Source organism: Brachyistius frenatus, unplaced genomic scaffold (assembly GCF_029030835.1).
Source record: "Brachyistius frenatus isolate BFR_SWC_R1_liver_20210118 unplaced genomic scaffold, ASM2903083v1 Contig_45, whole genome shotgun sequence".
NCBI classification, from domain to species: domain Eukaryota; kingdom Metazoa; phylum Chordata; class Actinopteri; family Embiotocidae; genus Brachyistius; species Brachyistius frenatus.
The window spans coordinates 97279-124805 of NW_027210644.1; the positions used below are offsets into that span (position 1 = coordinate 97279).

The following is a 27527-nucleotide window of genomic DNA, read 5'->3' on the forward strand; positions in this document are numbered from 1 at the left end:
ATTCAGATGGTCACAATTGATTTGTGAAAAGCTTTTTCAAGGATTTTAGACATAAAGACATGGTTTGATATTGGTCTGTAGCTGGCCAAATAACCTGGATCCATTTAGGGAGAGATTACACTCCAGCAACTTGAAAAGACTGCACATGGCCTTTTAACAAATATACATTGATCAAATGTATTATGGGAGTGTTAATTGAGGATGAAATATCCTTGATAAGTCTAGTTGGGATGGGATCGGAAACACATGCTAATAATTTGAAACAATGGTTGAAGTCACATCAGAGAGACCAATAGAAGAGAAAGTAGTCTGACTATAAATGAGGTCTTAGAGACATTTCCAAAGCTTCTGTTCTTGATAATATAGTTCATCTGTGACAGCTGTGGAAACGATGTTGTTTATTATTTTCTCTAATAGTTACAATTGTATCTGGCAGCTCATGAAATTATTACTACTGAGAGCTAAAGGGATACAAGGCTCAACAGAGCTGCAACTCTTTGTTAGCCTGGCTACAGTGCTGAAAAGAAACCTGGGGTTTTTCTTGTGTTACTTCATAACGACAAATGATGTGCTAATATGGCATTAAGGAGGTCCTTTTTCTGTTCTTTTTTTCCTATGTTTTTGTATGTTTTATATGTTTATCTACCCAGGCTAGGTGACATTCTCTTAAATTAGTGGAGCGACACTTTCTTTCTGCTTTAAAGTGCAAATTGGTAAATTATATTCTATCGAGTGATGTAGGTTTGATTGGAATAATGAAGCAGTCAGATTAGTTAAAAGCCAGTGAGGTTACAAATATAGCCATAACGTGTAGTTCACTTTTGCAAATGTTGGGCTGCCTGCTTGCTGATGTGTTCATCATGCATATCAATGTGTTTTGAGTTAATCTATTTGATAAGCAATGTTTCCATTAGATGTTAAGGTAGCTGATAAATAATGATAAAGTGTTTATATTTCTTCTGCAATTTAGTCTCTTGATGCATCATTGAAGGTATAGCTTAAATTTCAAAATATTTGTCTTTAAACTTTAAGTTGCACCTCTTTAACCTTCTTACCAATGAAACAAATACATGTCAAAAAGGTCACTACCAGTTACGATCCCACTTAAAATGTCACTGAACTCTGCAGGTCTATTACTCTTTAAGCATTTTTATCTTATTGTCTTGATTTTTTGAAATATTGTTTTGGTTCAGTCTCAAAGGAAGTCTAACTTCTACCAATGACAAATCCATATATTTTTCTCTGGAGGAGACCGAAACAAAACTACAACTGGATTTAATACAAATTTTTAAAGTGTGAGTGTCATTGTTTGGACTTCTGTTTTATTGTGTTTATTTCAATCTGAAATTTAGGGTTTCCTGTTTAACTTTGTAGCTTTGTTTGCTTTAATTAAGTTTGAGTTTTTCATTTCCTGTTATTTCCAATTACTCTTGTTTTACTTACCTCTTTTTGGTCAGCTGCCCCACCCTGATTGGGTTCATCTGTCTGCCACTGTCCTTCCCTCCCTGGTGTATTCAGTCAGTGTGCTCTCCTTCCGTCAGTTTTTTGTTTGAGTTTTCCAGTTGGGTTCTTGTGCATTTCACACCCAGTAAGTTCTGTCTTTCTGTGAGTTCATGCAACAATAGCAATAACATTTGCACAACGTACTTCTTTGCAGCTTACATATAGTCCTTAACTTAATCCACTATGTAGGTTTTGTGAAACAGCTCTGCTTTATTCACACATGGGCTCAATCGGACATTACACAAACTTTGTACTGAGTTTAATGTCTGATTCAAACATTTGCGTTCTCACATATAGCTCCTCTGACTGCTATCTAAATAAATGCAGGGTTTCAGTTATGTGTAAAAGAACTGTCAGAAGTTTATCTTAAGAACAGACACACAATCAGACCAGGCAAAGGATTTGTGGTTAATTTTTAATGTATGACTTGTGTTAAAATGATTGAAAACACAAAAAAAAGTGCAATAAATCTGGGACTCATTCAATTAGTTTGTCTATTATGCTTGCTTGTGCATTCTTGCCAATGTAAAATTAGAAAAGACAAAGAAAACAAATATTACTATTTGAACACAATAATACATCAGCTTGCAACTTGACCAAGCAAATAATTTGTGCCCATGGCTTACCTTTGTACCAAACAAGCACTATCAAGTTATCTCGCATGTTGAACCAAAACAGGCCTGAACAGATTCATTGGAGCTCATTCAGCACTTCACTCACCTGTCAGCTCCAAAAGGTTTTATAACCACTAATGGGCTGAATAGCGAAAGCAAGTCAGCGTGAGCCATAGCTGTGGATTTATCTACAGAATGTTACACAAACACGCATTTCCTGTGCCTTGCTTATTACTCATTACAAAACCCAGACTGGGAAAAGGGTCATGGCCCTCCAGTCACTGCCTGCTTCACCTGGGGCATCTAATTGGCAGAAGAGATCAACTTAATACATATTTGGCAACATGTGTGCATGATTCACACAAACAGGTGTTGTCTGGGAGGGCTACAAAGGGCAATTTATGAGAAAGAGTCTGTGTGGGAAGGCAGAAACAAATGCTGGTGAATTATGTGTATATGTGTGGGTGTAAGTATGTGTGAGCAGGATAGAGGTCACACAACATTTCTTAGGGATAGAGGTAATCTCATTGGTTGGGTTAAATTGCAGAGGGAGCCACAATGTTCCTGTTTTTACTCATGAAGCCAAGCAAAAAGACATGAGGTAAAACAGGAGAGACCTCGTAATGTGATGGCATAACAGAAAAAGTATCCACATTGTTTTTACAGATTTCACTGTGATTCCTAAAAAGGAAAGTTAATTTCAGGTATTTATATAATCATCAGTTACTACACACGACAGGAAGCTGCATGGAATAGAGGCATGCTATTTTAGTCTGTACTGTATGTGTTTCTAACTAAAACTTGAGCCAGGCTAGATTTTCTGTGTTAGTTAAAGTGACTTTGCGTTTACCGCACAATGGATCCAGAGCTGAAGGAAGCAGAAAAAGAAAAAGAAAAAAAAAAAAAAAAAAAAAAAGGGAACCTGCTGGAAGAAATGTAATTGCGATGCAAAGTTCAATCAACTTGAACTCCATATGACCTGTAAACTCAAGACTGGGTTACAGACCCTGAAGCACTTCCTCCACTCACATACCTGGACATTGTACATGATGCCACTTTTGGACTGAATGCATATATTTTGTGTGAGTTTAAAAGTTACAAATCCAGCATCCCATTAACAGTTTTACAGTGGCTGGGTGTGAGATCTGCTAATTCACAAGCTGGCAAACTGCAAGAGCACAGTCATACTCACAAAGATATGCCTGGATTCCCATTGGCGCTGATTGTGACCATTTTAGACAATGCTTGTGATTCTACCAGACGCGCAGCAGAACGTGTCAGAGGCATCTCAGAAGGGGCTCCCCACTTTGCAGTAAATATACACCAGTCCATTTTTGGTGGAAATGGCACTCATGGCTAATTGGCCGACCCAATTACATCACTCTGTCAGGCTACCTCATAGAAGTCATAGCTGTGCTATGTGGAATTCAGTAGTAAGTTGGCACTCCTCTTTTCAGCCAAATTATTGAACTAAACAAACTGAAAAGAAATGTCAGCTTTGTGATTATATCGTTGAGTCAAAAGAGGTAAGTTTGATCAGTCTCAAGATTTGCTTTAATCTTGATCCTTTTAAATAAAACAAAACATGGATTTTTGTACTTGCAGAGGACAGATATGTTTAATATTTGGTTAGTATTGGTTATGTTAAGTAGAAATGAACAGAAACCAGATTTTACAAGCCAGTACAGTGTGTGGAAAAAAAAAAAGAATAGTTATAAAATACACATAAAAGAAAAATAACTACAGAGTTTACAGATGTGGTTCTGTGGCTCTCCCCACTGAGTTAATTCAGCCATTGATATTACTTGTGCATCCTGAGCAATTTTGTCTCAGAAAAATACACATGTATAGCAAACAAAATTCAAAATAGAATATGTATTTATTTTTGTGTCCACTTTTCCCTTAGAGCTCAATGATAAGCTTCCCTTCGTCATCACTACTGCTGGTGTCTTCTGTGTAGTCCAGGCAGCTTTGCACAGGCCTCACGCCACCGGTCAGGCCCTCGGCAGGCTGGTAGCCGAGAAGCGGGCCAGAAAATAAAATAGACTGGTATTTGTTGGCAATGTCAGGTCTCCCAGAATTATTGCTCTGACCCATGTAATCGTTTGTTGAATTATCTGTAATGTCATGCCTTTCATTATGTTCTGCGTATGAAAAAGGCTTTGATGGGGACCCAGTATTCTGGTTGTCCTTTGATGTTTGAATATCTCCTGTCGATCCGTAGGGTGTGGGGGAGAATGTTCCGACATAAGGTAAGAGGCATTCGTGACTTTCTGATGGTAACTTATAAAAAGAACTTCCTGAAAGAACAGCTGCGCTGTCGTTATCTGCGGTGAGTTTTCCTTGCTGAATGGACGGTTTGCTGATGGTGGTTTGCTTTTGGTCCTGATGAGAGAATGTTTGAGTTTGTTGAAGGCCAGGCTCAGTTCTTGAAAAAACATTTTGTGTTTCTGAAAATGTAACCTGTGCTTTAACATCTCGACTTGTATTTAATTCATTTAAGATTTGTTTTTGGTAGTTATGGATAAAGCTGCATTCCCAGTTTTGTTGTGAGAGATTTAGGTTCTTTATTTCCAGTGGAGGCTGTGGCAAATTGAAAAGGCTAGTCTGGATGCTGCTGGCAGATACATTAAAGTTATTTGGTGTACTTAGAGCTTGCTGAGGGCTCTGTAGAGGGTATTCAGACATTCCTGAGTGTGTCTGGGAAAGATGCTGAAGATGCTGCTCAGATAGCCAGGAGTTTTTAAAGGAACCTGCCTCGACCTTTCTGTCTTCTCCCTGTTAATAAAAGAAGAATATAAGGCACATTACCATCTTACCATCACTACAATGCAATCATTGTCCTCCACCCAATGAACCTCATCATTAGCTTTCTGCAATGCTCAAATACTATAAGCTTGTTGTGTCCATTGAGTTGTGAATTATGATAAAATCGTGACAGAAGGTTGATGGACCATTCAGTTGTTACAAGCACTGCTCTTAAGCTATGTATTCTATATCTTTAAGTATGTTATCTGATGGAAGAAATTCATCCATACAAACAGACTTTTGCATGTAATTGTTGTCAGCTGCTTCATTCTGGTATTGCTTTAATGAATTGCTGATGTTTGAAATGTAGGCAAAAGACTCATAAATCCTCATAATTTATTTCCCACAGTTTGTGGCTCTGTAATATACATAGTTGTCAAGTTGTATAAATCTTGTTATTTTCTTGCACCACTTTATTCTCTGTTTTGACATGTTGGAAGGTTTTACTTTTATTGTGCTGCAAATATTTCATGAAAAAGAAAGAAACAGAAAGAAATAACACAAATTCTGGTTTGGCTGAATAATTTTTCTTGGTAAATGCCAATGGAAATCAGTTATGTGTTATGTGTTGTAACAACCCATTTTGCCTGAAACGTGTTTGCACATGATCCCCCAAAGAAGGACATTCTGAATATGTGAGAGATTTTTGGAAAACTTTACTTGGATTAAGAATAATTAAAACAGTAAAAAGTGTTCAGGAAGAATGCTGCATTGGAAAGAATCCTAAATTCAAAGTGTTTATTTACTGACTTTGCATTCAAGAGGACTTATGTTAAAGAAGTGGTTGCAGAAATACTCATCCATTTAAGTGAAAGCACCCATGCAGCAAAAGAATAAAGTTTTTTTTTTTTTAAATGCATTACAAGTAAAAGACCTGCTTTCAGCATCCACTTAAGCAAAAGTACCAACGTATTACTAAAAATATTTACTTAAATTATTATTAGTAGCCTGTTACCCTGTTAGATATTTTATACATTTGCTATTTTCATTCTAAATTGCATTTTACTGCTTTAGCTGGGTGCAATAAAGTTAGTCCAGTCATCCCAAATTTATAGGGGTTGGGCCTCAAATTATGTCAAGATAAGTTTTGAGGGTTGTGAGGTGGTTAAACAGAGATGAAGTTAAAAAAAAAAAAAAAAAGTTCTGAAACACAGAATTGGAATAATTTCCTTCATCAATTATGTTAACAATCAATAGTTGTAAACAATGATTGTTGAGAATTAATCAAATACAGTGGATGCTTTTCCGTAGGCTAGCTATTTTTCAACCACTGACATTTACGTTCGCCACAAACTCTGTGTATGTTGTGAATTTGTAGAACAGATAACGGAAACACTATATCAAGTGGATAAACTGCTCTTCAACATGTTAGGTTCACATTAGCATGAGCTGACAACCCAAAACGTTTCACAATTTAATGCTGCAGTGTTCAATAGCATGTTGCAGAGTCAAGGAGGTGGTTTTGACAGGAAGAACGTGCACTTGTTTCACAATTTGTAAAACCCTGTACGAAAGTGGTTAGCAAATTCCATATTATTAAACACCAATAAAACAGGGCACTACAAAAACATCGACAAAACATTTCTGATACCGCACATCCCTCATCTTGCATTATCAGTTAACATATTTCATTTCATTTAACTGTTAATGACAATAATGGATTACCAATTACCTATTACCATATAGTTGCAAACAATGATTGATATCTTGATTGTTAATGAAGATGCACAGTAATGATGGTACGTCTTAACTAGTCAAATTTAAGTTGAAGACAAATTTAAGTTGAAGACATCTGAAATTACATTACGTAAGAGTTGCCTATTCAATTGTTTGGAAAACAAATTCAATATATTTTCAAGTCCATTTTGCCGGTCCAAAATATAAATTCCTTTTAAATCCTGACAAGGATTGAATTCGAAATAAAAATGATCAAGATCTACCTTTCATGTGTTAAAAAGCCTTACAATAGCTGTAAAGCCATTGGCCTTTTTCAAAACATGCCAGTATGTGTACTGTAAACACTGCATGGCGGGAAACAAGAAATGCATTGTAAACATGCATGCAGCGAGCAGTAATTTGATTTACTCAACCTCACCTCTAGCTTCTCCTGATCTGGTGAAAGCGCGTGTCTGCAGTTCAACTCTGCCTTGCCCTTCTGTCCTGGCAATTTGTCTGTCTTGATTCCTCTGTTCTTATCCTCTCCCATCTCCCCACCACCACTCTGCTCCTCCAAGTACTGGTGGTTTGTCTCCCTGGCCTCTTGGCTCTGCTTTGCACCCAAGTTTGTGCTGTCTGGCTGCCCAGGAGCCCCTGCAAGTTCCCATGTCTGTGGCTCCTTCTGGGCTGCACATCCCACCAGGGAGGCTCCCTCCATAAGCTCTTGAAGTAGAAAAGCAAATGAAAAGCATGATGAAAGTGTTGAATCCACCATTTAAATTCTTATCAGTCAGTCTTGAAAGGTGCCCATTTGAAACGGGCTTTGTTGCTATGATAATACCATTTATTCATACTGGCTATTTAAAAAAAAAAGAAGCTTTTTATGGTGCTTTCCCTGTGTGAAAGTGATGGGGGACCCAATACACAGTCCTTGCTCTATGCAGGAAAATATTCAGAAGTTAATCAATGACTTCAACAATGCTACCGTAGACTAGTGGCAAGATTTAACCATAACCTGACAGAGATCATAATTATTTAGAGAAAAATTTAATTTGCGGTAAACAAATTCCCATTGTTCTTGGTCTCCAGTGTCAGTGACGGGTAATTGGATGTACACAAGCCTCCACCCACAAGAGCCCTGCTGAAAGATCTAACAAATGCACTCCAGCTTGCCCAAGTCCAACAGAATTGTCCTGCGCATCACATTAAGATGATGTAAAAATCATTTGGTAGTCTTATAAATATTTTAGAAAAAAAACATTTGCTCTGCTTAGGTGCATATGTTGATGTCACATTGCATACCGCTAACTTTGGCACAGAATCCTTCATCTTTGATTTTAGCAAGCTGAATGACTGAAACTTGGAAATGGTTACAACTTCCAAAAAACGATCAATCGGCAAGTTACAACCTGGACCTGAAAGGTTCGATGTACATGTCAATGCTGAAGAAGAGACAAAGTCTATTTGTTTTTGTTTGGAAGTTTTTGGTGTTATTAAAAGTGACTGAATGAATCTTCTGAAAAAAAGATCAAACGAATCAATAGTCAAAGCTTTCGCTCACCCTTTTACAAAAGGCACAAAATGGTTTAATCCACTTTGCACGAGGATTCACCTCTAAACACAGCTAATCGAACCGAGGGAGGAAGTCATGTCATTCCCCCAAAAAAGGGAAATTGCAGTACCAAAATAAAAAATAAAAAATACAGAAAGGAAAGAGAAACAAAAGTAAACTGAGGGGAAAATATCAAAAGAAAGGTGAGCAAAACTAACACAGTTTAGGAAAAGGTAAAGTTTATATCAGCAACTGCTGGATTGAAGGTAGTCAGCCAGAAATCTAGCTTGGAGTATATCTGCGTCGTGTAAAAAAGTATTCAGTAACATAAATTAATCAGCATCATAGCTGCAATGCCATATGATGTACAATATCTGTCAATATTGCCAAAATATATCAAGAAAGGAGGGTTGGGATGTGGTGAGATTCCATATTTTGCAAACTTAAGCAGCTATCACAGATTCAGTGACCACCACAATATATACAACATATTCATGTGTACAGTTATTGACTCAAACATTAAAACAATTCAATTAAATGAAAAGATGATTGATAGACATTGATCAAGAAGAATGGGGCCCACATAGACTGCTTGTGTAAATGGCCAAGAATTTCAGCTGCACCTTGCTGACTTTGAGTCATTTTTGTGAGTGCTCTGATTGAGTTATGAATGTATTTTCAATTTTGAAACAGTGACCTTTTGTTGTTGTTATTTAGACTTTCTGATGTTTTCACGGTTAAATGAGATTTTTTTTTTTTTTTTAATGAAATACCTTGTTGCTATCTGCAGTGGGAAATAGTAGGCCTACTAGAGAATTTTGTTTTGGTACATAGTGGTACATGGTGTAAAAGGATTGGGAATATCTGGCCTAGGACTACCAGAAACCAGTGGATGACGGTTACTGAGTGGCAGCTGTTTTATTTATCCTTTGCTTTCCTTTGGCCTTTTAACCCTGTTATTGTGTGCAGTCCTCTCTCTTCTTTTACTTAAAAAGTGGAAAAATAAGTGTTATGCACTGTGATGGGATCAAATGACAATTTCATATGGAGGACACAGTTATGTGTGAAAGACTGGGTGCAGCTTACATGTCATAGTAATTTGAGTTATAACAATCAAAATGAAAACCATGTGGACTTTGAGACAGGCTATTTAGTTTTGAGAGGTTTTTTTTTTTTAAGTAAAGCACCTTTTGATTGCTTTTTCCTGCAGTTAAAATTCCCAATAGAGCATTTAATTCCTTTGATAGATAGAAAAAAGACATATCAGTTGTGGGTTTTGGTGACCCTGCAGTAAAAAAAAAAAGCATGGTCAGGTGAGGGCTCCATTCTGCAAACGTATGATCATTTACTGCCACCTTGTGTTAGAGGGGGTCCCTGTCTTTCAATTTGCTCCGACTGAAACTTTTTTAGTATAAGCTACTATAGTGATGTCTGCTCAAGCAAGGTATAACTGAAGGACAGTGATTCTTGTGTTGTCTGGACATTAGATTTTAAATTTAAAAAAAAATAATAACTGTAACATTTAAGCGATAACAAACTTTTTACCCAATATGAATGTGCAATACCCTTACAGTAAATTATTTACAATCTTTGATACATTTTTATTCCAGTATGCAAACGTAGAGAGCCAAATTAATGACAAATGCTTAAATTGCACAGCATATCTTTAAGATCCCAAGCAATAATATGTGAATCACTAATAGAATTGTAAGTCATAAATACCTGCACTCGGGCTCAGAACAGCTGGAATGTCTTTGGGTCTTTCCACCTGGATGTTAGAAGACACTGTGATAAGTTGACCGGGTCGTTCTTCTGAGGGAGTAGAGATGATTGCGTCCTTCAGTTCTAATGAAGGGGCGGAATCGTCTGAAGGTCCCTCTCTCTCACATCTCACGTTTGCTTGTTTGGGTGAATTCAGAGTCTCAGATAATGTAGGTTCCACCCGCTTACTGCAATGGATGGATGCCTGTGGGTTCAGCTGTTGTGGAGAAATGGATTTATTGATTGAAAATGAGAGTTTATTTGCGCATGCAGCAGTGGGGCCCTGACCGAGGCACTCTCCACTTTCCAACTTGCTGCTTTTGTACGCCGAGGGTTCAACCTTGGTTTTCACTGAGCCAGCATTACATGAGGCTTCTTGATTTTTAAGTTTGTGTTGGCTTTCTTTGCCCACTAGTTCACTTTTCATGCTACCGTTATTGACTGGGCTGGGAGAAAAAGACGTCACGCTGACTTTGTGTTGGCCAGAGTGTGTTTCTGAGACCGCTTCTCCTTGGCTGACCCACGTGTCCAGCAAAAGTTGCTCCTTAGCACACAGGTTCAGAGAAAGGCTCTGTTTTTCCTCCGAAGTTTGGCTCCCTCCTGACTTTACACCTCTGAGTGAAGCAGTAGTTGACATACCATTGCCTACACAGCCCTGAGTCTCTGTGACAATGTTTACATGACTGCTTTTGTGTGGGTGTAGGGACAGGCCGAGAGTTTTAGGAGGAATGGATTCAGCTGATGCTGCAGCCTGAGTAGAATTACTGTGTTCAGCCAGATGGCGACCTGGTTCCGCTTTCCCATACTGTACTGACAGTGGAGGTGTTATTCTCTCCGTGTTCAGTGTGGGAAAAGACTCACTTTTGTCTACTTCCTTTTGATGTCCTGGCTGTTCATGATTCCTTCCCTCATTACTTTCCACGGTGACTAAGCTTTGAGTTTTATTTTGGACACCTTCTGGGGCTTCCATGTCAAGTCTCTGTGTAAGGTTAGTACCTGATGGACACTCAATCTGGGGTTCAATGAGGGCCAACTGCTCGTCAGATATGATCTGGAGGCAGATCTGAAGGTCTGCTGTGTGTACATGAAACACATTCTGAGCAGCTGGCTGCACCTGGTCAAACGGTACAATATGACAAGGTACAATTGGGTTGTGTGGCCCAACGTGTGCACTGTTTCCAGGGTCCAACAAGTCAGATTTTGCTGATTGTCGTGTGTGTGACAGAGGAGGGTTAGGGCTAAGGTAAGGCTGCTCTTGTGAGACAGATGTTCCAGCAGCAGCAGACGTCTGACTGTTTGCCGTGGTTGCTGCGAGTGTAGCAGGGAGGTCGGCAGCACCAGGTACAACAGATCTGGGTAACAGCAAAGGTGTTAAACCTTCTGCATATTTTGGAGACTCTATCAAAGTGCTGCATAATCCTGCCCGATAATCTTGTCGGCAGTTTGTGGTTATCGTGGTATCTGCAAATTGCCTGTGCACCACAGCTCCACTGCATGCTGAATACAGATTGAGTTGTGATGTTCCAGCCTGACAAAAGGTTGTGACTGTGCAGGGCAAGACAAGCTGGTCTTGTGTGGAGTTGAAAGCATTCATATTCTTGATATCACAAGTTTGCATCAACGGTGAAGTGACTTGGTCCCTACTATTCACTACACAAGTCGTGAACAAGGGTAAGGTTTGCTCAGAGTGAGGAGATGATAGAGCAGAGATAAAAGTGCGGCCATCTGTTTCTTCGAGTTTAACTCGAGGTGAAGGATTTGAGTCAGGCTGAGCGGCATTAGGTAATTTGAGCTGGTACTTGGGCAGGAAGTTGTTCTTGGCAGCAGAGGGGACGGAAGTGGCTGGCGAGGTGGTAACAGACATCGCATTTGCATTGATTATGCATGGTGGGAAGAGAGCTCCTTTAAGCTGAGAATGTTTTGAACTTTCTTGAAGGTTGATATAACTGAGATTTGTATCCTGCTGAGGCACACTGCTGGTGACGGAGAGAGCGGGATGAGTCATTGTGTTTGGGTCAGTCTCCATCTCCAGAGGCCAAATTACTTCGTCATCAGTTCTCTGCTTTTTCCTATCAGAGGGAATGTGGGCTCTGCAGAGCTGCGATGTGGAGTCAATATGCTTTTCCTCATTAATCAATCTCCCAGCCTCTGTTCTGTTCACACAGTCTGTTTTGTGACTAACTAGTGATCCAATAGAAGGTAATGGAAGTGTTGACAATGACAGATTTCTCCGAAGTGGAGCCTTAAGAGAGCTGCATGATGAATTAAGCTGACTGTTTTGTAAATTCAAATCCACGGCAGTGACAAGAGATTGATTGGCAGGAGGGCAGTCTAGGTGGCCCACTGTTGCACTGCTGTTTGTTAGGTTTATTGTTGAGCCTGCTGTTGTTACTGTTCCCTTATGAACCATTGGCGAACTTTTTTGTAGACCATGAACAACCTCATGCTCGAGGTTTGTCGAACACTTCCTGCCTTTGGTAACACTGTTATCACCACTTTTCTCAGCGTTGTAGAGTTTTTTAAATGTTCCTCCCCCGTACATGTACCACTTGTTGTAAGCAAACTTCTGCGTTTTCTTCCTCCGGAACTTTCTGTTGCTTGGCTCTCCACAAATGTCACCCCCGTCGCAGCTGAGACTGCCGGTGCACGCCTCCTCCACAGATGAATTCATGAAGAGACCGTCTGTTGCGTGGTTGCAGTCTACGGCTTTCTGCCGGACCAGTGGGCGGTGGGTGGATGCGTGCTGGTTCATAGGCTTGATTGTGAAACCTGTTGGATTGATCTGGCCAGAGCTCCCCCTCCGGACGTGTGTTACATAATTGCTCGGATAGGAGGAGGTTGGGCTGCTCCTCTCAGGCTGTAGAAGTGTAACGCTGAAGGGGAGGGAATTGCTGCGGGTTAAAGGGGCATGCTCCATGGTGGACGAGCACTGAGTGGGCACAGAACTGTACAATCCTGGCTTCCTGTTTTTTTGTAAGCCAAAATTCTGAGTCTGACCGATCCTCATATCAAAGTGAAAGGAGTCTTTGTAGGTGTATGGCATAGGGAGGTCAATACTACCCTGTTTTGACAGAACTGTCTTCCGTGGCCTAACATTCTCCAACTGTTTGTCCTCCACCACAGCTGTATTCTCCGAAATAAGCTTAGATATGCGCTCTTCAAGTGTCTTCTGCTCATCCTCTCTTGTTGTGTCTTTGGGCTCCTGTCCACAGTGGCTTGCTTCCAAAGGTTTGTGTTTGCTGGTGGTTTCTTCAAGATGCTCCTTGGTGGATTCTGTGAGGGAATCCATACTGTGTCCAGGTAAAACACTGTTGGGGTCGGGATAGTGATCACTGCTTTCACTAAAGCCGGAGTCTGTGCTTTCATGACTCTGTGATTTCCCTCTGGATACAGAGCTCTCCCACTGCTTGGAGAACAGCGTGGCTTCTTGTCTCTGAAGGGTTAGATGTCGGCTAGCAGTCAAAGGAGGTCTTTCATTTTCTGTCCTCTGTTTTTCCTCTGTTACCTTTCCATTTTCATTTGATTCAGTATTGTGACCTGTGAGGGTCAGCTCACTCTGCTCACCGACAGAACCTTGCGTCTTTAGAGAGAAAAGTATTGTAGTATTGGCAGGAGTAGCGCTCTCAGTGGCAGGTAGGGTGGCATCCTTTTCCATGCCTCCTGACTCCACACTACGTTCATCCAGAGATAAACTGGAGGTACAGGTCTCTCTTGAGCTGGACATGCTGTCTAGGCTGCCAAGGCTGCTCTGCTCTGATTCAGATGAAAGGCGGGCGTGAGCCTGAGTCCTTCTATGTTTGTAGAGGTTGCTCTGAGTCTTAAAAGAAACTCCACAAGTGGTGCAGGGGTAAGGCCGCTCCCCAGTGTGGCAGCGGAGATGCTTCTCCAACACACTGGGCTTCATACAGTCCCGTCCGCAGTGAGGACACACGTGCTTTCCAGCAGACTTGGGTTTGGCTGCAGGAGCAGGAGCAGCCAGATTTAATCCTGGCTGAGACTGCAGCCCACCAGCAATATGGAGCGTCAGAAAGGGAAGTGTCTCCTTGGAGTAGAGCGGTGGTATGGCCACATGGAGTGTGGTTGGCTCCCGGGCAGCTGCCGGAGGCTGATGGTAAGGCTGCGCTGCTAGAGCAGGCACTGTGTGGATGTAAACAGCCGTTAGTGGGGCCTGGATGTCCATCCTTTTCTCTGCCTGTGCTGCGACGGAGCTGATGTGCACGGGAGCGTTCGCCAATCCTCGCTTGCCAGTCTCCATGGTAACAGTGCTGCTGTCGTGATGTACCAGTGCCAGGTCTCTAATTACATGAAAGATAAGAACAGTTTGCATTAGACCTGTGCTTTGCTGCGGATCTGTCTGTCTGAGAATGTTTCAAGGTCTCTCTTAAATAAGAAAATGTGACTACTTCAGGAGAATATTTTGTTCTTACATTGGTGGATGAGAGAAAATGAGCACAGGAATGTACTAAAGCAGTTAATGATGACAGATTTGCAGTACCCTTCAGGACAGATGGCTAATAAAGCAACTCATCCTGTCTTGATTTTGCATGGTGATAAAATCCAAGGAGGTCTGTTTTGCAATGATGCCCACAATTCTAGAGCACCAAAAATAAAAATGCATCTACATTGAAGTGACATCATTGTTGTGATGAGCAATAATACCCATGGTTACAAAGCACAGAGAAAAATAGAAGCATCTGAATCAAGGGTAAGAGGTTCAGGAAACCAACTCTTAATGTTCTGTGTGCAGGGAGTGAAAATAGGAGACAAAATATATACATACAGTAGAAGCAGGGGATGATGTAGGAGAGTGACTCACATGAGCAGAGGGATGAGGGAGAGAGATCAGATACTCACATGTTACATCAGAGGCTTTTATCTCTCCAATTGAAATGTGCCTGCTGACATTAGCTGTTACCTCTGTCACCAGTCTGCACCAATTATATGGAATACCCTTGATGTTCATGGTAGCATGTGGCAGCTGTCATATTTGTGCAGTAATCTAATCAAAGCTTAAAGCCGCCTCCATGAAAAGATAGCTGTCCACATATTAGGGAAAGCAAATTTAATTTCCTGATGCTGTGATGCTTCCTCTTCATGTATGTTGAGTTTGCATAATTCACCCACAGAGGTACAGCTGGCATGAAGCGCACTCTTTTGTTGGTTGTACAGCATTAGCACACCCACATTAGAGACTTTTTATGCTGCTGTGAAATGAAGAAAGTTTGTTTCTGATCTTCTTTGGGTGACATCTCGGTAAAGGATCACTGTGTGAATATACTTTACTTTTATGACATTATTTACTTCAATCTGTAGCACTGCAATGTGCTTTCACTTCCTTCTGTAAATATGACATGTATGCTTCATCTCCGTGGAGAAATACAACTACTACAAGGTTTTGTTCTACAAGCGCTTGTAGTCAGTTTATAAATGTGTGTCCAAGCGGGAATGATTTTGATAATTGGTCACACTATACTGAAAAAAAAAACAGCTTTTGCATGCAGGAAGATCAAACATCAGCAAAAAAAAATGACTAGCATTAAAATGTAAATAGAAATAAAGACTTTCCAGATGTTTCTGGTTTCTCATGACTGCGAGATATTTGGTTAGGTTAGGTAGTTACTTTATTAATCCCCGAGGGGAAATTTTTTAATTTGAATTTGTTTTTCCTTCTTATCTACTCTTTTAATCTCATTTGTAGCTTCATTTTTGACCACATGAGAGGAAAGTTTGATCAGAGGAAATATCTGGCAGTTTTCATCACAGTGTAGGTAAGAATTACACTACAGAACCCAAAACATGCTGTACTGAACTAGGCCAAAACTCAGGCGCAACAGTTGAAAAACAAATAGCAGAAAACAATATAGCAGAAGTCACTTACCTTCTTCCTTTACACTCCAATCAGTGAAAATGATCCATCTTAAAAAGCCCACTACACTGAACAGCCCCATCCTCAGTGTACCTGCTGCTCATTTTAAGCTGTTCTGTCATCCAGGCTGTGTATTCCTCTCCAATCTGATCTTCTCTCACAGCTCTTTGACACGAACTGTTTCTTGTCACGAGGAAGCGGAAGAAATGCAAATGAGAGAGAAGATGCACTCTGAAAGTGAGACAGAGAGGAGGAGAGTCAGGGAAGGAGAAGGGCTGGCTGGGTGGCTGTCAAACAAAGACTTCCGGAGGACAAGTTGAAAACATAGATTACACAGAGAGAGATCGGCGGGAGTAAAAGAGTGGTGAGGCCCTGAGCATAGATGGAAGGATCTGAGGCTAATACAAAGTGTTGCTCAGTAAAGTGAAAGCAACTGTCTGGTAGAGGAAGTGCCGTGACAAAGGCAAGCTTACCTTCAACAGCTGAATGATTGACTTTACCATCAACAGTTTGAGGCAGTACCTGACATCTGGCTCCCTTATATGCTCGCTCCCCCACCTACCTACTTCCTCCCACAGACTGTATTTCATACACCCACATAGACAGAGTTCAGCAAAGCTATTGTTGATGGGGCTGCTTGCCTGCACGTGTGCTGCTCTCGCTCTCTCAGGCAGAGAACAAATGGATGAATTGTGAGTGGCCAAAGAAAATTTCCCACCTCCGACTACAGCCCCCATGATACCGTATGTATCACTTTGCAGGGGTACAGCAGTTCACGCAGCACATACTTATACAGTTGTGCTTTTTTTTTTTTTTTTTTTTTAAATCAAAATGTCTGTTTTATACTTACAGCAAAACCATGGATTTTAAAAACAGAATCCATACTGTGGTCATTTGTTTCAGACAGAGAATAGTGTGGAAATGTGGGGTTTTTGGCAGCCGTTTTCCTCAACATGACCCATAGTAAAGTTGTAAACAAAAGGCATGATGAATTTGTCTTTAATGTTACCACTAAATTAAATTAATTAAAATTAAGAGGTAAAGATTTCGCAACTAACAATACATTACTGTCTTCTTATGGTTCATGACAGTATAAAAGGACAAATGCAGTGGATATTTTTCACATACATACCCACTCTCTGTCCAAGAAATGACCAATGTCAGTTCTAGTGGCAACTATACATTGAAGGTGAAGCTTCGTAGTGGATGGTCTGTTACAGGATAATTAAGAAAATCATGTGATTTAAACATAACTACACCACAAGATAACGTGACTGCGTTGGATTACATGTTTTGGCCACTTGGGGGCAGCACAACAAGGTTATATGGATGTGTTAGCAAGCATTTAGGTATTTATGTAGACTCAGTGGATACCAACCAACAACAGCATTTTTTTTAATTTTTTTTTTAATGTAGCGTTAAGGCCACCTGACTATCTTAAACTATGTGGTCAATATTCACCAGCTTTGTTTTGGTCACCACCGACTTCTGAACAAAATTATTCACATTATTTTCAGCTGCCTTAAGTTTATCTTGTTTTTTTGTTTTTTTCTATTTCTATGTATGAACGTGAATAGAAAAACATTATACTCTTAAACCCTCCAATGTAAGGGATGGGCTCTGTTTTTCTGACCATTATGTCATCGTGTTGGATCGGCCGTGCAATTATCAGATGACATCTGCTGAACGAAAACAAATATTTTTTATATATTTTGCTGCAACAGACTCCAGCCGGTCTCCAAGGCAACTGCAGGCTGCTCCGCTCAGACCATGCTTTGTGTTGATATGGCAACAGGACACCTCCTACCATGCATGTTTTCTACCGTCTTCACACTGCTTCTCACAGTCCTGCAGGGACTGCAGGAAGCTGCCAATGTTGTTTTAATAGCAAATGTGGCCTTCAGCGCCCATAGAGTTTTTGGTTTTAAAATGAGCTGTGGTGCATTGCTTCGCGAATTGCATGCTTGAGGCTGGTAATGGTGATTGCGCGACCTGGTCTTACTGCAATAGCAGTAATTTCCTGTTGGGTCTATTTTTCAAGGGAACACTGGCAAGATAATTACACAGGTCCACAACATGTGTCCAGTCTGCTTGTGACACAAGGACATGCAGTAGCACGCAAACATGAAAGACACTCAAAATCAATAGGTTACAAGGTTATTATTGTGTGGGCTACATCAACCTGTACACTGCAGATCCGTTTCTTCTGCAGAGAAGCGTCTTTTCCACAAGTATACTTGGCAAATCTGCCATGGCAATAGCAATTGTCCAAAGTGCAAGCACACCTGATTTTTTTTTTTAAGGAAACGGGAGAAGACATTGTTACAGCCAAAACACGATTAATTACAACTCCTTTGGATCATGTGCCTCACTTTGCTCTCAGATCTGCCGTTAAACGAGAAAAATAGGATTTGGAAATACCCTCAATGCACTTGCACTATTGTCCTTAAAATATAGCCCTTAGTTGTTTTGATGCAGGTATTTTGACTTTTACTCATGTGGATACAGCTGTTCATTAGTTTTCAGCCATTAAATGGGATTATCCGGACATGTTCAGTCACACCACTGATGTTAGCTTGATCCCAATAGTCACAGATACTTCTTTAGACCGAGCTCAATTGAGCACATTGAGAAATTCACCCTCAGGTTTGACCTAATTTTGAAACTGTCTGCCTCAGCACACTGCGGTAAATAATCATGAAGTTATGGTACTGAAAGTCCCCCAGTGAAATATTTACCCTACTTCATTATGAAAATGGCCCCTCTTTTCACAAAATGGCAGATGGTGTCATTTGAATAAGCCTATGTCTTAAGCAGATGGAACTTTCACAATCTGTTTGTCTTTTTTGGCCACCACACCTATCACGTGATAAACCACATTGCAGGAAGTTGCAATTAAGAGATTGTGTGTGTGTGTGTGTGTGTGTGTGTGTGTGTGTGTGTGTGTGTGTGTGTGTGTGTGTGTGTGTGTGTGTGTTTTTTTTTTGGGGGGGGGGCGGGTGGGCTGAATTGCAGCAGGCCTATATGTTCCACTTATATGTTCACTAATGCCTTCTTAGTAGCTAAAGAAGTAGCAGTCTCATGTCCCACTTTTATCTTCCACCATTCTATTCTGCTGCCAAACACAGTGCATTTTACCTTTCACTGTTGAACTGCAAACCATCACACCCTGACACAGTCATAGAAGCTGTAAAATTACTTTTTAAGTTATCACTGGCATTAAAGTGCCAAAGCATAAATCAAATCCTGAGCAGATGAAGACAGCTTTTCTTTCTTTGTCTGAGATGCTGCACTTTGGCACCCTCTGCTGGGATTAGTGTAGGTAGGCCTTTATGAGTGAGATACAATACTTTTTTTTTAAAACATACAAAGAAATTATTTGCATTAAAGTGTAAGATTTGGGTTACTAAAATACATAGTATAGTAACAATGTATTTGGTATTGTTTATTAGGGTCCTAACATGTAGCCTATATATATTTTTAAGGGAACAATACCGAAAAAAAATACTATGACTTTACAGTTGCTTTTACAGTTTTATAGTAAAGAAGAAGCAAATGTCTACTCACTGCTGTAGAGTAATACAAAGACAATTATTCGTTATTTATTTATTTATTGATGCTCCCTTATTGATCACATTTTGCAGCTTGGGTTATCACCAAGACTGTAATTTTGCAAACACCACCCTCCAAGCTATAACACCGTTGTATAATTATCAACATATGGTAAACAAAATTTGCAAATTCCGTTTACCGAGAAGGAAACCTCACTCTGACATGTCATTTCATTAATACTTGACTGAAATTGTGTTTGTACATAATATATATAGATATATACTGTACTGTATATACTGTATATACTGTGCATTTTATATTTTATATTTTTTTACTGCTATTTTATTGCTTTCTATTATTCTATTATTATCTTATTGCTTCCTGTATGCTGCTGTAGCGAAAAAAATGTCCCCTCGGGGATTAATAAAGTAACTTACCTACCTAAATGTTCAGAAGCGGATTTGTTGTTCTCTTGTTTTCTAAATAAAGTTGTTTAAAAAAAAAAAAATGTCGGCGAGTATGATGACGTATGACGCAAAAACGTACGACGTAACGCACGTTCGTTCCAGAAGCGCCATCCGGAACTTTGAAGCGGGTCCGGTATTTAAACGTTTGAACATTTAAAAACAATAAAAACAGCTTCTCATTTCCCGCCTTTAAGTAGCACATGCTGCTTTTGTTGCAGCGTACATACGCTTTAGCCTGTTCTGGATTTTTGCATCCGCAGTTAACCTTTGTTTTTTTTTCCTTTTTGTTTGTGTGCGCGCGAAGCTAACGTTGTTAGCAGCACTGCTAAAAAAAAAAATTTAAAAAAAATTTGTTGCCCGACGTGGTTGTCTGTGGTTGCAGCTCGGGCGACGGAGACCTCGACATGTATCGTCCCAAACCGACCCTGAAGGACCGACAGCACCTTTACAAACTCATCATCAGCCAGCTGCTCTACGACGGATACACCAACATCGCCAACAGCCTCATCGGCGAGGTCAAGCCGCCCAACGTCGTGTCGCCCTCCGAGCAGCTGATGCAGCTGGCGAAGATCGGTGAGAGTTGTTTACTCCGTCCGCGACCGCGCTTTTTGTTTGTGTTTACTAACTCGCGCCAAAATCCCTCCGACCCGTCGCAGGGATGGAGAACGACGACAGCGCCGTCCAGTACGCCATCGGACGCTCGGACACGGTGGCGCCCGGGGTCGGCATCGACCTGGAATTTGACGCGGATGTCCAAACCATGTCTCCGGAGGCGTCCGAGTACGAGACCTGCTACGTCACGTCTCACAAGGGTCCGTGCCGCGTCGCCACCTACAGCCGCGATGGACAGCTGATCGCCACCGGCTCCGCCGACGCCTCCATCAAGATCCTGGACACCGAGCGCATGCTGGCGAAGAGCGCCATGCCCATTGAGGTGAAAGCAGGTTGGAGAACACGGGAGGGACGGGGGGGGCGAGAGTCCAAATGTCCCATCGGCCGTCTCCCTAACTTTTGTCTTTGTCTGTCCCTCTGTACGCCAGGTGATGATGAACGAGACGGCGCAGCAAAACATGGAGAATCACCCCGTGATCCGGACACTGTACGATCACGTTGATGAAGTCACCTGCCTCGCTTTCCATCCCACTGAGCAGATTCTGGCGTCGGGCTCGAGAGATTACACCCTCAAACTGTTTGACTACTCGAAGCCCTCCGCGAAGAGAGCATTTAAATACATACAGGTCAGCACGTTTTTTTATATTAAATCATTTCTCAAAGCTTTTTTTGGGGGGGGGGGGGAACTAAAACGTGGCCTGTTTACAGTGGAGACGACCACCTGTTAAAAAAAACAAAAAACAAATACAGGACAATTGAAACTTCTTACCCAAGTAAAACTTTGCTCGCCGATGTTTTGGTTTTTGTCATCGAATCCCCCCCCCCCCCCCCCCCGCAGGAAGCGGAAATGCTGCGCGCGATCTCCTTCCACCCGTCCGGCGACTTCCTGCTGGTGGGAACGCAGCACCCCACCCTGCGCCTCTACGACGTCAACACCTTCCAGTGCTTCGTGTCCTGCAACCCCCTGGACCAGCACACCGACACCATCAGCGGCGTCAGCTACAACCCCTCCGCCAACAGCTACGTCACCTGCAGCAAGGACGGCAGCATCAAACTGTGGGACGGCATCTCCAACCGCTGCGTGACCACCTTCGAAAAAGCCCACGACGGGGCCGAGGTCTGCTCCGCCATCTTCTCCAAGAACTCCAAATACATCTTGTCCAGCGGGAAAGACTCCGTGGTCAAACTGTGGGAGATCTCTACGGGTCGGACACTGGTGAAATACACAGGTAAAGTGGGGGCGGGGGGGCGGGGGGTGCTTTGTTGGAAGCTTCAAAGAGAAGTGTCGTACTTTAGACCTGACTTCCAACGCGTTATGCTTTTAATTTAACACGCGAGGGAGTTAAGAAGTTGACATGGCGTCTCTGTTATGCCGACTGGACAAAAAGTGCGCATCTAATTCTTCCACCTGATCCGGCGAGGATTTTTGTTCGCCAACGTGAAACGAACACGGATCCGGTTTTAAAGCTGCGACGTGTAAATATTGAGTCCTGCCTTGTAATAACTTTGAACAGGCGACAGTGAGTCGAGAGCTACGAACACCGATATTACGCATCGGTAGCGCGAAAGCAATATGATGTTAGTTTTAAAAGAAATACGGTGGGATTCTCTCCTCTCCCCAAAAAACAAACAAACATTAAGGGGGGGGGGGTCTTGTTTCAGCCATTTATTGGGGACACGTCCTTTTTGATTCGCAAAGATTTGTGACGAGATGATTTGGAATCGTCAACTCGTCTATATATATATATATATATATATATATATAGAGTGTAATTTGTAGCATCTTAAAACATGAATGAGGAAAGCGGTAGTGAGTTTCTTGCAACAGTTGCACTTCTAGCAGTGATGAACCAGCCAAAACATACAAAAAACAAGAGGGTCGTAAATTTGCAAACGCCCGTGGGTGCTTCAAGGGAATACCTCGGAGGCTTATGCAAATTCATGCTGCGTATTTGAGACGGAGGAGCTCTCCCGTGTTTCGTCGACCTCTCCCGTCATTTTGTGGACAGTTGCCGTCTTCTCCCAAAAAAAAAAAGCAAGACAAAACTCTCTCGCGCAATACATTTAAAAAAAAAAAAAAACAGAATCGCAGGCGACACTTATCAGCTGGTTTGAGTTGAGCTGTTATGAGCCCAGAAACACTGTCGCAACGTCCTAAAACAGAACGTCTCATCACAGTTGTTGTTGTTGTTGTCGTCGTCGTCGTCTGAACCGGCCTTCGGAATACGAACAAAACTTCAGATCAACCGCCTTCACACATTTAATTGACTCCATAACCATATTGGCTCAATCTGGATCAATTTGAATTTAAAATGTAAAGAAAATTCACAATGTCTTTTCCGCATCATAATCGCTGCCAAGTCTCCCGAGGGCTCGTTAAAATGCGAGTTATTTTGTTGGCGTATCCGGGCCCGGCCGCGTCTGCACGTCAGGAGTCGGGGCGGCCACGGCTGCCTTCAGTTCTTTCTGCAGCTCCCCGTCCAGCATCATCCGCTGCTGCAGTTCGAGTGGAACATCACACACACACACACACACATATGGCACAGAAGACGATTTTTTATTATTATTATTATTATTATTATTTTTTTTTTTAGATTAGATTTAGACTTTATTAATCCCACAGTGGGGACATTTAGTCTTCACGGCAGCACAGAAACACACACAAAAAAAAAAGGTGCACACAATATGAAAAAGGTGCGCAAATACGTATACGTAAAATAAGATGGATTTTTAAAAAAAAAAATTTACTTTGGAAAAAAATAAAAGCGATGAATAAATACGCAGACTATATACGCAAAAACAAATAAAATACAAATAAATGTAATCAAAATAAATAAATACAGCTTTTTGTTGATCAAATAATCAAATCTCAAAAACATCCGGCTCCTTTGCGAACAAACAAGTCTGAAATGAGCAATCTATAACAAGTTTGACAATCTAACTTGGACTACTTGTACAGATTAGTCATTCACTGAGCGGAAGCGAACTTTAAAAAACAAAAACAAACAGTTTTTAGTTGAGGTGGAACATTCCTGTGCTGGTGGACTGTAAATGCAGCAACTTGCGCTCCACAAATCGCACCCCCCTTTTTTTTAATCGCAAAGTCCAAAGAGCTCCATCGCGCACGTCACCGAGAATGCGCCGACTGTTGCGGCTTCACCCGATGTTCCGATAAATGCTGTTGCGAATGGAGCCCTCCCTGCTCGAGTGATAACGCCGTCCTCTTTGGTGTTTCTTGTTTCTTCTTTACCGTGACGTTTCCTTCCCTTTTTCTGCGTATGAGCGCCCTGTGAATTATTCTTGTAAATGCCGCTTAGCTCAGCGCAACAGTGACAGGAGCAGAAGTGGCGGTGCTTGTTTCGCTTGAACCTTTGCGTGCTCTGAAACCGGGGGAATTCTTAATTCGGCGGTTGTTTGGAATCATTCATAAGTTGTTGTTCCTTTTACATAGAACGAGTCCTCCTGATTTCATCACTGCTTACCGAACACTGAACAACAGCTCGCCATGTATTGGATTAGTAACACGTTCTTTTTCTGTTGGGTCTGTGGTCCATCACGATTGATTTTAATATAATATAGTATATATATTTATTTATTTTTTTGCTGTCACTAATGAACTGCTGTCCCACAAGTAACTGAATGACAATTTAACCAAAAGGAGTTTGTGTCTTTCAGCATTTGAACCAAGGCCTTCAGTGGTTTGATCAAGTGAAATAGCAGCTGTAGCTTGCGGTGCATCAGATACATATGTATTCAACATTTAGGTCAATATAATTATTGGATCAGATTCAAAGATATTCATTGATAAAGAGCTTTGATCTTGATTGGCCCTTAAAAAAAAAAAACAACAACAACATCAGAGCACTCCTAGTGTCCACTGCTGTGGGAACTAATCCCCATTGTGAGTCAGCTAATGAAGCATCCCTAGCTGACATTGAGACATTTTAAACACGCGTGGTGATAGTGACTCAACACAAGACGGGGTGACCTGACAGAATATGACTTCATGTGAAAATCACAATTTTAGCAATACGAACTGAAACAAATATCGGGTCAGCTGTCAGATTTAGCTCGGTAGCAATAAACGAAACCGGATCTTTTGAAATACAGCCGTGCACCTCACGGCGAACCTCTTCTCGGCTCAAGAGGGAACCAGAAACGTCAAAATCACCGGGTCCCGGCTGACGCCTGTCGGCCGTTCCACACCTCCCGTGACTTGTTTGCTGTCCGTTCACCGGATCCAGAGTGAGCCCGCACAACAGACACTGGCCTCTCGGTCCTCTGCGAGCACTTCCTCATCTGCCCTCACACCCCCACGTGACATTTCTCCCAACACTTGAGCCATTTCTTCTGTTTTGAGTCAGACTGATCCGACTTGGACGATCGCGTCACTTAAAAAAAAAGCTGATACTGAAACAGCGCTTGGCCCCCGCTGAAATAGACTTGCTGAAACCAGGTGACGGCAACACGTCGGTTTGTTCGCTGCTAAATGAGAAATGGCAGCGGTGCGACGCTTCAAAAGGAAACAAATCACTGTTGTTCGGTAGAAAGTGCTTATTTTTAGACTATTAAATGTCACAATTTGCTTATAACAAAATACTTCAAAAGGAAAAAAAAAAAAAAGCAAATCACTTGGACGCCAAAAATACTGATACTTAGTTGACTTTCAGGAGTCACAATCTCAATTTTATTATATTTCTTTCCCATACATAATTCCTATCGAAAAATAACTGCTGATAGCTGACGGTTTAGCGTGCGTGTAGTTTCGGTCGCTACGCAACAATTTGAAATGCAGTTTTTGTTTTTTTTATTTAGTAAAGTAAACACTCCAAATATTTAGAAATATCAACCGTTACAAAACGCGGTGCAATCTCGAGCTTTAGAAACGCACAAATGAACACTTTGATCTGTGTTTTTTTCTACACTAAGGACACGGCCTGTAATTTTGAATTACCTTTATTGGAATTTTCATCAAATTTGTATGTTCAGCAGGAGCTCCGCAGGTTGGTTTGTTGATCCGTACTGTTGTAGCTGAGGAGTTGCAGGCTCTGGCTGCAGGAAGGCTGAAGGCTGCTGCGCAAGGTGCGATCAAAAAGCTCCAAAAAGGTTCCTTTTGTGTCCGCAAGGAGCTCGGCGTTTGCGCAGAGCAGGGGGGTAAGACGCCTGAAAACCAAATCCGGATGAGAAGAGGCGGGAGGGGGAGAAACTCTTGAGCGGGAGAGTTGTGATGTTGGAGAACCAAATTGCCATCGCGCCGCAGTTCGGGTCATTTGCCCCAAATGTTTTCCCAAAAAAAAAAAAAAAAATCACAGGTGAACTCGGTGTTGACAGTCTGACCCCGGGGAACGAATTCACGGTTGCCACGATAAGTGACACCCCGCCCCTCTGCAAGGCAAACGTCACTCAAAACACCTCACCCGATTCATCGCTTTCGTCCCATAGATTTTCTTGCCCATTTAAAGGGTGTCTGTTGCCCATTTCTTGAGCGCGACACCAGATTTGATGTGCTCTCTCTCTCTCTCTCTCTGTGCCCAAGTCTTCAGTGGAATCACAAATTTGGCGTTCGAATGTAATAACGTTTGAACTGTAATAAAAATGTACCGCCGACGTGCACAGCAGACCGCGGTAGGTCATTTATGAGGGTGTGGATCAATAGGGTCCGAGACTGCTCCTATTGCACACGAACGAGGCGCGGCACCTCGACGCGCCGAAGGTGTAACCCCGACGGGTCAGTGTCACAGTCCGATTTAATCCAAACGAATCCCGCGTCGGTTCGTTCGGATAAAACATTTTCCACAAAACCGGCGGCATTTTGTAGACGTACGTCCATCGAGCACCGTTAACTGATTGACGGGGAAGCTGTCACCGTTATCGGTGTAAACGGCAGCCGGAACTGCAAAACAAACAAAAAATACAGCTCAGCAGGAACGTGAAGTTTGACAACAGCGGCAACAGTAACTTGGGGCGGGGGGGTTTAGTCGGGCGGTCAAGTTACCCGCCGATGAAAGCCGACGCTCCCACTGACGTGTCCCTCCCGCGCGTTGCAGGTGCGGGGCTCAGCGGCCGTCAGATGCACCGCACGCAGGGCGTGTTCAACCACACGGAGGACTACGTGCTGCTGCCCGACGAGCGCACCATCAGCCTCTGCTGCTGGGACTCGCGCACGGCCGAGAGGAAAAACCTGCTGTCCCTGGGCCACAACAACATCGTCCGCTGCATCGTCCACTCGCCCACCAACCCGGGCTTCATGACCTGCAGCGACGACTTCAGGGCCCGCTTCTGGTACCGCCGGACCACCACGGACTGAGCCGAGCCACGTCTCCCAATTACAAAGGGAGCTCTCTTGACTCTTCTGAAGCCTTTCCACGAACTCGTGGCTGTGGCGTCTTTTGATGTTTTTTTTTTTTTTTTTTTTTTTTTTCCTTTTGTTCAAACTGGGCAGTTGGATTTGTGGGACAGTACTTTAGAAAAGAGAGTTGTCATCGCAAGATCTTTTGAATAAAGAGTGAGGTCACCGTTTCTCCAGAAGTTCTCTCTTTTGAGTTGTAACACTTTTCGCTCACATTTCTCAATTGTATGTCATAATCGACTGCCTCTTTTCCACGTTTATATTTTGTCGATGTCCTTTGCTGTAATTCAGATTTTTATTAAACAGTTTAAATGAAGAAGCCTCCGCCAAGAAGTTGATGGTGAATAGTCCCCTTCATATCCTGTAGCTATTTTAAGACTGTGGTTACTGCAAAAAAAAAAAAAAAAAAGTGAGCAGCAACCTGCAGCGTGCACAATTGGGCAACTGCCACAGCTCTAGATATTTGTTTCTGTCATAAAGCAGGTCAATTAAGGAGATCCTTTTTTTGTGTGTGTGTTTGTATCTGAGAAAGAGAAACAAAAACTTGTAGAAGTTCCTCAATTATCTTCTCAACTGCGGCCTGTGCCCTCAGACTGAAATCACCCTTCTGAATTCTCCAAACACACCGCCCCCCAGCCCCCAGAGGCCACTGTCTGTTGTCCAGACAACAACAAATCAGTCATGCATATGGAAGAATGGGCCGGATTTAGAAGAAAAGAGGAAGCAAACTAAAAGATAATGGTTGAATAGTCCCTCCTCATATCCTGTAGTCAGTTAGTTAGAAAAG

General features: G+C 42.0%; 2 protein-coding genes across 5 annotated transcripts; one reads left to right on the top strand and one right to left on the bottom strand.

Annotated features, from left to right (window-relative positions):
• Positions 1-1886: 1886 nt before the first annotated feature.
• On the bottom strand, positions 1887-16313 carry znf831 (zinc finger protein 831). Of its 2 annotated transcripts, XM_069703188.1 has the most exons (5): positions 16234-16313; positions 15773-15991; positions 9856-14189; positions 7021-7304; positions 1887-4895 (listed from the first exon to the last, which is right to left on the bottom strand). In XM_069703188.1, exons 3-5 carry the CDS (start codon positions 14147-14149, stop codon positions 4020-4022), a joined length of 5454 nt encoding a protein of 1817 aa, XP_069559289.1. In that variant the 5' UTR covers positions 14150-14189; positions 15773-15991; positions 16234-16313; the 3' UTR covers positions 1887-4019. The 2 variants fall into 2 exon arrangements, with proteins under 2 accessions (XP_069559289.1, XP_069559290.1); XM_069703189.1 differs by lacking the exon at positions 16234-16313 and having other exon boundaries at positions 15773-16205.
• cstf1 (cleavage stimulation factor, 3' pre-RNA, subunit 1) lies at positions 15078-26919 on the top strand. Of its 3 annotated transcripts, none has more exons than XM_069703192.1 (6): positions 15078-15162; positions 20162-20352; positions 20436-20713; positions 20820-21017; positions 21230-21620; positions 26439-26919. In XM_069703192.1, exons 2-6 carry the CDS (start codon positions 20184-20186, stop codon positions 26696-26698), a joined length of 1296 nt encoding a protein of 431 aa, XP_069559293.1. In that variant the 5' UTR covers positions 15078-15162; positions 20162-20183; the 3' UTR covers positions 26699-26919. The 3 variants fall into 3 exon arrangements, with proteins under 3 accessions (XP_069559293.1, XP_069559291.1, XP_069559294.1); XM_069703190.1 differs by lacking the exon at positions 15078-15162 and adding an exon at positions 19872-19907; XM_069703193.1 differs by lacking the exon at positions 15078-15162 and adding an exon at positions 19895-19912.
• Positions 26920-27527: the final 608 nt, after the last annotated feature.

Excerpts from the sequence above, each read along its gene's own strand:
- znf831 (XM_069703188.1), bottom strand. The coding sequence starts at position 14,149 with ATGGAGACTGGCAAGCGAGGATTGGCGAACGCTCCCGTGCACATCAGC. Across the intron at positions 7,305-9,855 it reads TGTTCTGAGCCCGAGTGCAG|AGCTTATGGAGGGAGCCTCC; the intron begins GTATTTATGACT and ends TTCTACTTCAAG. Across the intron at positions 4,896-7,020 it reads CAGATCAGGAGAAGCTAGAG|GGAGAAGACAGAAAGGTCGA; the intron begins GTGAGGTTGAGT and ends TTTTATTAACAG.
- cstf1 (XM_069703192.1), top strand. The coding sequence starts at position 20,184 with ATGTATCGTCCCAAACCGACCCTGAAGGACCGACAGCACCTTTACAAA. Across the intron at positions 20,714-20,819 it reads AGAGCGCCATGCCCATTGAG|GTGATGATGAACGAGACGGC; the intron begins GTGAAAGCAGGT and ends TCTGTACGCCAG. Across the intron at positions 21,621-26,438 it reads GACACTGGTGAAATACACAG|GTGCGGGGCTCAGCGGCCGT; the intron begins GTAAAGTGGGGG and ends CGCGCGTTGCAG.